Below are 10,404 nucleotides of genomic sequence, written 5' to 3' on the forward strand. Positions count from 1 at the left end.
GGAATTTGATAGAGAAGGAATAATTGAATTCTTGGAACAATATCCTGTCCTAGAGAGGTTAGGGCCTGGTACACAGGTAGAAGGATTGTATTTAGGTAACAACATGGATAGTTTGACTTTAGTGACAAGCAAAGTATGTAGATACTGATAGGTGCTTAGATGTAGTTTTGAGAGTTAAAGTTCTCACTGCTTCACTTCCTTCAGTAAAGTAGAAAACCTATTATAAATGCACCTAATGGCAATACAATGTGATATTGGCATTTTGACATATCACCAAGTTATTTATTCACGAACAGATACTGAATTCATGCTGTGTACTAGGCATTGCTCCAGATGATAAATATATAAGTGAATGAAAGTCCTATCTTTAGGGAACATCTGTTTTAGTGGGGATGGAAACAGGATAAGCATATTTATATCAGCTTCAGTTTGTGGTACGAATGAAAATGAAGCAGTGCAAAGGGAAAGCGGGGAAGTTCTTTTTTCTAGGTTGGCCACAAAAGTCATTTCCGATGAAGTAATACCTGAGCAGAGATCTGAATCAAATGAGAGAGTAAACCATGCAGGTACCTGCACAGAACATTTGAACCAGAAAGAACAGCCAGTGCCGAGGCCCTAAACAAGAACGTCTTGCCATATTGAAGCAGAGGAACTGGTACGGCCGAAGCAGAGTCAGTGAGAGAGTGGGTGGAAGAAGTCAAGTTCCAGAGACATAGCAGAGGGCCCAGATCATTCAGGCCTTGAAAACCATTAGGAGGACTTTGGTTTTTATTTTGAAGTAGGATGCTGCCATGAGAGGTTTTGATGGATGAGTGATGTGATTTTATTTCTGTTTTTAAAAGTTCACTGTAACAAATCAAGGGGCAGGCAGGGGTGGGACAGACAAGGATAGAAAGAGGGTGACCCCTTACTTGTTCTGTCACTGTAAATCTTAGTGACAGATGATGATGATCTAGTACTAGCAATGGAGATGGTCAAAGTTGTTTGATTCTGGCTGCATTCAGAAGGAATAGCTGAAAGGATTTGCTGGTAGCTTGCATGCAGGTGAGAGAGAAGTTGACTGTAAGGTTTTGGGGCTATCTTTCTGGAAGGCTAGATTTACTATTAATTGAGGTAGGCAAACCAGGGGCAGAAACGTTTTGAAGAAAGAATATCAAGAATTTGGTTTTGACTAATTTAATTTGATCTATTTGATATTTCCATCCTGTGTCAAGGATGCCATTTTGTGTGCAGCAACATGGGCATATGAAAGGTCAGGAATGGCAAAAAGTTTGCCTGTCACCAGCCGATAAATACAATGTATTTAAAGTTGTAGCCTAGATAGGATAATTAAGGGAGTAAACAAATACAGAGGAGACATAAGAAGCCTTGGGGTACTCAGGACTTAAAAGTCAGAAGTCAGGTTGCTAAGGAGCAGGCCACCAAAGGAAACAAGAAACTAGTACCCAGTGCGGTGGGAGGAGGCTGAATGTGGGGTCGCAAAAGCCAGAGGAGAGATGGAAGGCAGGAATGATCGGGTGTATCAGATGCTCACGAAGTATGTAATGTGCAGGCGGCTGTTATTTTTTGCTAAGTTTTACTTGATGGTTCCTCTTGTGTACAGCTGTCTCCTGTCCATCTCTAGACTGGAAGTGTCACGAGGTCAGGGATATTACACGCAACATGTGGTCGAAGCTCAGAGTTTGTTGAATCTGTACTCCTCGTCAAGCCCTCATCCCTCATCTCTCTAAACTTGTGTTCAAGTATGTCCTTTACATTGCTGCCCATTTGTCTGACCTTTCCTGCCTAGAAAGCTTTAGGGGCTCCCCTTACCTTCACTATAAAACTCTGGCACCTTTCCTGACAAATCCATCTTTGTTATCTTTTTCAGCCTCATGTCCTACCACTTCCTATTCATATACCTATACCCTAATATGGATTAATTTGCAGTTCTCTCTGTAGACTGTATGATTTCATCCTTCCATGGCTTTACTCCTCCTGTTTTTTCAGCCTGAGGTGACTTTCCTCCTTTGCTTGGCTAAAGTCTAGCTTGAAGAAATCAGGAAGGTTTTGTGAGCCAACTCATTCAATCAGCTTCTGTGTAATCTATCACAGTTCTTATTCTCTATTAAATTTCTTTTGTATGTCTTTGTATGTTTACCTTCCCAAAACTATAAATTATCTAAAATCAGAGTATATCTTTATCTTCCTCTCCCATGATACCTGTCACAGTGCTATCTTCTTGGTAGGCACTATAAATACCGCATTTTAAGAGAACAGGAAAATGAAGGGGAAGGCACACAAATGTGAGCTGGAGATTGAATCACTGCCTTGGCAGTAAGTGGAAAAAAATGGTGCATGGTAAAGTCCAGAGTAGATCAAAAGGTAGATGTTTGAAAGAAATGATAGAGGTGTACATTTATATATATATACACACACACACTTTGTATAAAGGAGTGTAAATGCCTATGTTGAAATAATAGAAAAACAGAAAAATCATTTTTAACCATTCCTTGTAATTCCTAAGTTATTATATAGTATATGTAGTATGTGCTGAGTCATTCAGTAACGTCCAATTCTTTGTGATCCTTTGGACTGTAATCCACCAGGTTCCTCTGTCAGTGGGATTTTTCAGGCAAGAATACTGGAATAGGTTGCGATTTTCCTCCTCCAGGGGATCTTCCCTACCCAGGGATCGGACCCATGTCGCCTGTGTCTTCTCCATCACAGGCGGATTCTTTACCCACTGAGCCATCAGGGAAGCCCACTAATAGTGTATATTTGAATATATGAAGTAGACTGTATTACATATTTTATAATGTTTTTTTAATATTTTCATATTAAATTTTTAGGACATCAATGCAAGCCTGAATTAAAAAAAGAATTTCTCCCTCCTAAGCCATGGCATATCAGTTGTATAGAAATACCACATTGGGAAACAGTCTTCAGGAGAGCCTCGATGAGCTTATACAGGTGAGAAACTAAAAATCAACATTTTTATTTTTATGAAAATAGCATACTGTATGCAGCTTTAACTTTAGACAAGTTAATGCAAGTCTTGAGATGTAAATTAGAATTTTGAATTCATATTTTTAATTTTAGGAAAATTAACGTTTTTTACATAAACTCATCCAAGTACATATTGTGTATTTCCATTGTTTTTCATAGATCTTGAACTTTGATAGTTTATTAGATTTTTTTTTTTAACATATTACTGATCCCAAGTTTTCTCTCAAGACTTGGTTCCTTCAGTTTATCAGTGAAAACTTCTTTCCAGACACTGTGAAGGAGTGACACACAAAAGTTTTGTCCTGATGTTGTAACATCACTGTATGTTTTCTTTTCAAAATTATGTTTATTTCAAGATAGTGTGAGAAAATGTCAGGTTTTGCTTATTAATTGCCTGTTATCACAAAAAAAAGAACAAGGGATTCAAGTTCAGAGGCTCTGATTAACCTTAGTTAAATTTTAGATAACTCATGTATTTTTATTTTTGTCTTTAATGTTCTTCCCAAACAGGATTCATGACCTTTATTTTTTCTCAGTCTCAACAGATTACCCCCCAACTTGCCCTTCAAGTTCTACTTCAGTTTGATAAGGCTATAAATGCAGCATTGGCACAGAGGGTCAGGAACCGAGTCAACTTCAGGGTAAGGATATATTCTTAAATCTAGAAGCTGCACCATGGTTGTTACAATAGTGATTTTACAGTACCTCCATATTTATTAATCATAAAAAGAGATGACTTAAACTAACTTTAAAACTTATTTTAGAACAACTGAATCCTGTTTTATATTTAAATGATATATCTACCAGTTCATCCACTTAATGTGAGACACAGTTGTTTTTGGATTTTTATTCCATTATTTCATAAATCAGCCTGTGTATGTTTGTCTACCTTCCCTGAACAATTACTGAGATTTCAAACATCTGAAACAGTATCTTCAGGATTGAAGGTAAGTGAGAGTAATCTCTAAGGATCAGTTATGATTTTTAAACTCTGGCCAGGGAAGTATAATGTAATTTCTAGAAACTTCATGTTGCATCCCACCTACTCTTAGATAGCATGGCTTATTGGCAGACCTGTTGGCAGATAATGATCTCTTCTGGTAGCTAGGTCTCATAGGAATCATTTATACTTTGAACAGTAAGCCCAAACCAAACAAAATCTTAATTTGATAGTAAATTCAGATTAAAAGATATGAAAATCATCATATAAAAAGAACATATATGTTAATTTGCGTTTAAGAGAATGTCAGTGTTTGGGGTTTTTGGTTTTAGCTGGTGATGAAAAACACAAAAGACAAAATGCCATTTATTCAGCAAACATTTCAATGCCTGTTAGTACAAGGCATTGTTCTGGCTATTGGGTATAGAGGGCAAAAGAAGACAAACAGCGCCACATTTGACTTAGTTACGTGAAGGGATAAAATCTGCATGTATTTTATATTTGTAAATAAGTCACACCAGTTTCACATGCCTAATTATCTAGAGTAAAATATGTCTTTATAAAATTTCATCATTAGATTCTTGAACAGTAGTAATTCTGGCAAAGTTTGCTTTTTTTTGTATGGTCATACATACATATCTGCCTAGTTTTTTATTTCAAAACTTGATCCTTTAAATTGAGCCATGTTGGTACATAAACTTTAGCTCATGTAGAGAATTTGTTTACAGACTCATAGGGTTCATAAGGTCTGAGTGATCACCTACTTATTGTAGATTTCTAGTATAAATCTACTTAAAGGATTTAAAAAGTGTTATTCAGTTATAGATACAGGTAAAAAAAAATGTGGGAAAAAATGTATATTAAAGATATAGTGTAACTGCATATTATCATATACAAGGCGTATTTTGAATATAAAGTATTGAATTTCAGCATATTTCAATGTTCACATGCTAATTGTAAATCACACCTAGTTCACATTATTGACACAGCTACCACCAACTGGATATGACAGTAACCTACATGTTCATAGGATCATGGGTTATACACACATTCAGGGATGCCAGAAATGAACACTGAAGTTGGCATTTGGTTTTTCAGCCTTCCAAAAGCCTCAAACTATAGTCAAAAGAACAGATCTAATTTAAAAATTATTTTTTACACTTACAACTCTGTCTTTTTACTTAACAATATGTTCTGAGTGATTTTCAATGCATTAATCCCACTCCTCTACTGAAACTTCTCTTGCCAAGGTATTGATAAATCCAATGTACAATCAGTAATACTGTTGATTAATCTCTTGAAACCCATACTTCCCTTGAAACCATACTGTTCTAGCTTTCCTTCTATCCTCTGACCCCTCTCTCAGGCTGCTTTGTAATTTTCCTACTGTATCACTTAATTGTTGGTTTTCTTAAGGGGTTATCTAGGGCTTCACATATGCTCCTTTCATGATCTCATCCAGTCTTTGACTTTAAAGCTGATATTCTCCCATGCTTGCTTTTTACAGTCAGCTGTTCACTAGATACAGTAAGTTGTAGCTCAAACTCAAATTTAACTTTCCTCTTAAACCAGCTTTTTCTATGAATGCGTTGTTACACGAGCCAGAAACTTGGGAATAACAAAGACTTCTCTCTTCACTCTCCGACCATATCCAGTTGGTTGTCAAGTTTTGACAGATGTACTTTCTAAAACCTCTCCACTTCTCAGGACCCTTTGCTCCTGCTATTGCCCAGCCTCTTTCACCTATTTGACACAGCCAGCTAAAGTATCAGTGTCTTAGGGGCTCTCCTTCCTCCAGGCAGACTCCCCTCTAGTCTGGTCTTCATGCCATCACCAAAAATGCAATTTTGGTACATTACTGCTCTGCTTGAAATCCTTCATTGACCTCCTAATACCCTCAGGATATGAAAGCTTTCCCAAGGTTCATGATCTCTTTTACTTAGGACCTCCTGTCATATTCTGGTTTCTGGAACTTATTATCCCATCCCAAGTATTCATCTTCATTTCTGCTATCCCACCTTTCTTTCCCTTGACTCCTTAGTCTTTGGAACTCAAGCATTCTCTGTCCTGTCTTCTACACCCATAGCTGCCCCTGCTAGACTCCAAGTAACTCAAGCTCAGATAGCACTTCACATTATGTATTTACTTGTTTTAATGATCTTCCCTGCTCAGCTAAACCTCTTGGGTGGCAGGGATCATATGTGTATTGCTTACCATTGTATCCTAAGTACTTAGGATGGTAATTATTCCTATTATTTAATGAATTTAGTAAATTAAGTCATAGCCATTATAGTTTCCCTAGTCATCCTAACTTTGTGAGACATTAAGTTATGAGACATTAAGTAAATGAGAACTCAAATTTTGGTATTATAGGTAACACTTTTTTCTGGTTTGAAGGTTGTAGGCATATAACTTATCTTACCAAATACTAAATTTCAGTGTTTTGTGAATCCATGTGTGTGTGTATGTCGCTCAGGTTTTGATTATATTCTGCTGGCATTCATCCTTGCACCTTTATCACACTCTTCCAAAAGACCTTTTTAATGTTCAGACACACATTTTTCCTAAAAGAAATTAGTTAGAAGAATGTCAGTTGCACAGGACAATAATGTTATCATCTTAGTGGCTAATATAGTAATGTTTCTAGGAATTCCATGGATTTGTACAAATTTGGAGAATTAACATACACAATAAAATAAGTTACTTTTTAAAAGTTATTTTTCATAAAAATTCAAATGCATTTTCATAATTTCACCACATGAGGGCAGTAGAAATACAAATTCAAATTTCCCTTCAGCTTTTCTTCAGATTTCAGGTAATTTGCTGGCTCTTCCAGTGCTGGAAATAGTCTGCTAACTAAAATAAACGCTTACCTTGGCATATTTATCTAGGATTTTTTTTTTTAAGTAATAGTATGGTATTTTAACACTTAGCTTGCTTGCTTTATTTTCCTTAATTTTCATCCTATTTTGAGAATTATGTACTTGTAGTTAGGATTTCTTAAGTTGTCTGGAGAAAAATGTGAGGGGGGAAGAAATGACTTTTCATGGTTTGCCTCAATGTTTTGTTTTAAAGGGCTCTCTAAATACATACAGATTCTGCGATAACGTGTGGACTTTTGTATTGAATGATGTTGAATTCAGAGAGGTGACAGAACTTATTAAAGTGGATAAAGTGAAAATTGTAGCCTGTGATGGTAAAAGTAAGTGTCTACCCTAATTATTATGAAAGCAAAGCTACTTGAAATCTTGTTTTCATGTGTCTTTAGACAGTCATCTGAAAGTAAGGGGGGGAAGTTGGCTAATGATCTACTCCCAACTAGAGACCTGGCTTCTTTCTCAGATTCTAAATTCTGGATCTCAAATAGTCCTCTTACTAACTTTAGGTATAAACATTTCATATGACACATAGACTACTTGCACAGGTTGAATTTGTGTTGGGGGAAAGGGGAACAAATTGGTAAGCTTTTCTTCCCTATTTGTTACTGGTTTGAAGTATTTCTCAAACTTTTTCTTTTTCTTTAAGGAAGTGTTTAATTTCAGCAATTTACCCTATGGTTTCTGTGTTGTTGGATAGCTATACATTTTAAAGTGATTATTTAAAATCTTTTAAATAATTATAAGAGCCCCATCAGTCATAAAGGTAAACATTTAGTCTTCTCATCTGTTACTCGCAGATATTTTCACAGCAGACCTAGGAACTTGTTCACGCCTTTAATGTTTCAGAAACTTTTTCTCTGCTTTCTGTCCCATGATTAAATTCAATTAGCAAAAATAAATATAAAAATTGTATTTTAAATATACTTACTTTTACTTTGTATTCTGAACAGTTTGTATTTAAAGCAATTATTCCTGAAATTCAGTAGAGAAGACTGTCACATTCCAAGAAGGGGAGTTGTGAAAAGCAAGAGAAAGACAAATGTGGAAAGCAAAACCCTATATTTCTTGGGTTATAGGTCTTTATTGTTATAATTTGCGTTTGAAAGAAATGCTCTAATCACTGAAAAGATACAAAGACAGAAAACCACACAGAAGAAAAGACATCATTTGTAACATCATCTGGAGATAACATATCACTTGAGTATATGATCGTCTAGCCTTCGCTTATATATATCTTTATAGTAATACTCATTTGTGAATACATCGTTTTTCACACAACTCATTAACTGTTGTTCTCTTAAACCTGATTTTTGATAGCTGTCTGAAATTATACCTTTCTCTCTTTTTAAAGAAATTGTCTTTTCCAGATGTCAGTCTCTCCAAAATGAGCAATGTTATAGTGGCTTGTACGTTTCAGAAGGTTAACTAGGAATAATCATTCTAAGAACTTTAGGATGACTTTATATAGTTATCATATACTTTGATCCTTGTTATAACAACAACAAAAGTGTTTAAAAATAGCTCCTGGATCACAAGTGATAACATTTCTGTACGTCAGATAATGTATTTTTTTTTCCAAGTCTTTCTTATAATTTAGGCTAATAGCATCCTTACAACCCTTAGGTTTTCAAACTTTTACTATAGAATTTGAGCACTACTGTGTAATTTCTAGACCTCTACCAAAATGAGTTAATTATATGGAGCAGTATCCTGATGGAAATTTTCTGTCTGTACTCTCCTGTAGCTACATCTGATATTAAGCACTTGAAAGGGATTAGGGTAGCTGAGATATTTAATGGTCTCATTTTTATTAGTTAACCTTTAACCACACATGCCTAGTCAGTGACTACCACATTGGACAGCACACATACAGACTAGCAGAGTGTCAGTTTCAATTGTTTGAAACATATTTAATAGCCCAGTGAAGGCCCCTGAGCAAACTTAATATCAAAGAGTCCATGTAAGCATATGTATTTTACTTATAAGTGGTCCTTAAAGTATATTTCTTTTGTTTCTTAAAGATAAAAGATGTATCTTATTTTCTCAAACTTTAGTGGATGTAAAGTACAAATCAGCCTTACCTCCTTCAGTGGCTTCTGAGGCTTGCTTCACTTACAGCACAGTATAAGTGATTGCTCTTCAAAGAAGAAATTGTTGAGTATTCAAGAAAAGTTTAGATTGTGTTTCATGTTCCTCTATGTCAGCAGAAAAAAAGTCATTATAAATGGCTATGGCAGTTAGAGGTAGATTAAGTAATAATACCATTCCTAACCAGATAAATGCAGTGCTACTGTGAAATAAAACCATTTTTTCTACAGGTCAACTTTCTGAAATACAGTTCAGTTCTTAACAGAGAAGCAGAGAAAAAGTGATAGTGGTTAGAATTTGGGTTTTTTTTTCTCACCGGGAATTAAATACAAATTTCTTCTGATTATACATTATTGTCCTTTGTGGTTTTAAATTCTGGGAAAGTAGAGAACCTGAAAAAAAGTATATAAACCAAATGTAATATAACATGATTTTTCTTAACATAAATATGGAGGCTAAAGGTTGACTTTCCCATTAAGGTAAAACAACATTTAAGTACAGAAGATACTATTGTGGTCAGCTTTTTGTCTCCCCTTCTTCACCACCGTTAGTTCCTATTTTACTTTTGAAAGATTTTCTCGAAATATTTAAGTTGCTTCTTGAATTTACTCTTTTTCTCCTCTGTTTCCTAGATACTGGCTCCAGTACTACAGAATGAATAGAAAAAAGAAATGGCTTTTTTAATGCCATCCTGTTACTGTTCATCGCGTTTTGAAGAGAAGCATAGAAGAGACTTTTTTTTTAATTTATTCTAGCATTGCAGAAATGACTACTCTGTGCTATACTATCAGAGAATTCCAATAGAAAGAACCTCATAACTCTGTACCCTCTTTAGTATACAGCATGAAAAAACAGAACTTTTTTTTTTAATGACAAATCAAACATTGTTGCCTTCCTAGGACCATTCCTTAATAAATTCATTTTAAAACTCAATGTGAGTAATAACTGCTACAGCTACTAAACTCACAATATGAAGATACTAGTTAAGCATTTTGAAAGAGTACCATGTTCCTTACAGAGGAAATTAGAACATGCATTCATTTCAGTAGAGTCAAGTTAGTTATCAATTGCAAGTTTAACTGATGAAACCATTAGCAGGGCAAAACCAAAATTCCAGACTGAAACTTTCCTTATAAAAATCTTTTTTTCAAAGTGCAAAAACAAGGGTAATCACTGGTGTGAAAAACTCAACTAGGAAAAAATTAGACCATCTTTAGACAGCTTATATAGCTAAAATAAGGGCTTCCCTTGTAGCTAAGCTGGTGAAGAATCCACCTGCAATGCAGGAGACCCGGGTTCGACCCCTGGGTTGGGAAGATCCCTTGGAGAAGGGAAAGGCTACCCACTCCAATATTCTGGCCTGGAGAATTCCTGGGTTGCAAAGAGTTGGACACGACTGAGTGACTTTCATAGCTAAAATAAAACCAAAAAACCTATTTGCAACAGCATAAAATAGTTTTCACATGACATATAATTAAATTGGCTGTAACAGTCAAGTTTCATTTCTAG

General features: G+C 35.4%; 1 protein-coding gene across 1 annotated transcript; it reads left to right on the forward strand.

Annotated features, from left to right (window-relative positions):
• The first annotated feature begins 2,826 nt into the window (after nucleotides 1-2,826).
• On the forward strand, nucleotides 2,827-9,828 carry GTF2A2 (general transcription factor IIA subunit 2). The gene is made up of 4 exons (XM_065941649.1): nucleotides 2,827-2,952; nucleotides 3,525-3,629; nucleotides 7,004-7,130; nucleotides 9,528-9,828. Exons 1-4 carry the CDS (start codon nucleotides 2,881-2,883, stop codon nucleotides 9,551-9,553), a joined length of 330 nt encoding a protein of 109 aa, XP_065797721.1. The 5' UTR covers nucleotides 2,827-2,880; the 3' UTR covers nucleotides 9,554-9,828.
• Nucleotides 9,829-10,404: the final 576 nt, after the last annotated feature.

Source organism: Muntiacus reevesi, chromosome 7, assembly GCF_963930625.1.
Source record: "Muntiacus reevesi chromosome 7, mMunRee1.1, whole genome shotgun sequence".
Classification (NCBI taxonomy): domain Eukaryota; kingdom Metazoa; phylum Chordata; class Mammalia; order Artiodactyla; family Cervidae; genus Muntiacus; species Muntiacus reevesi.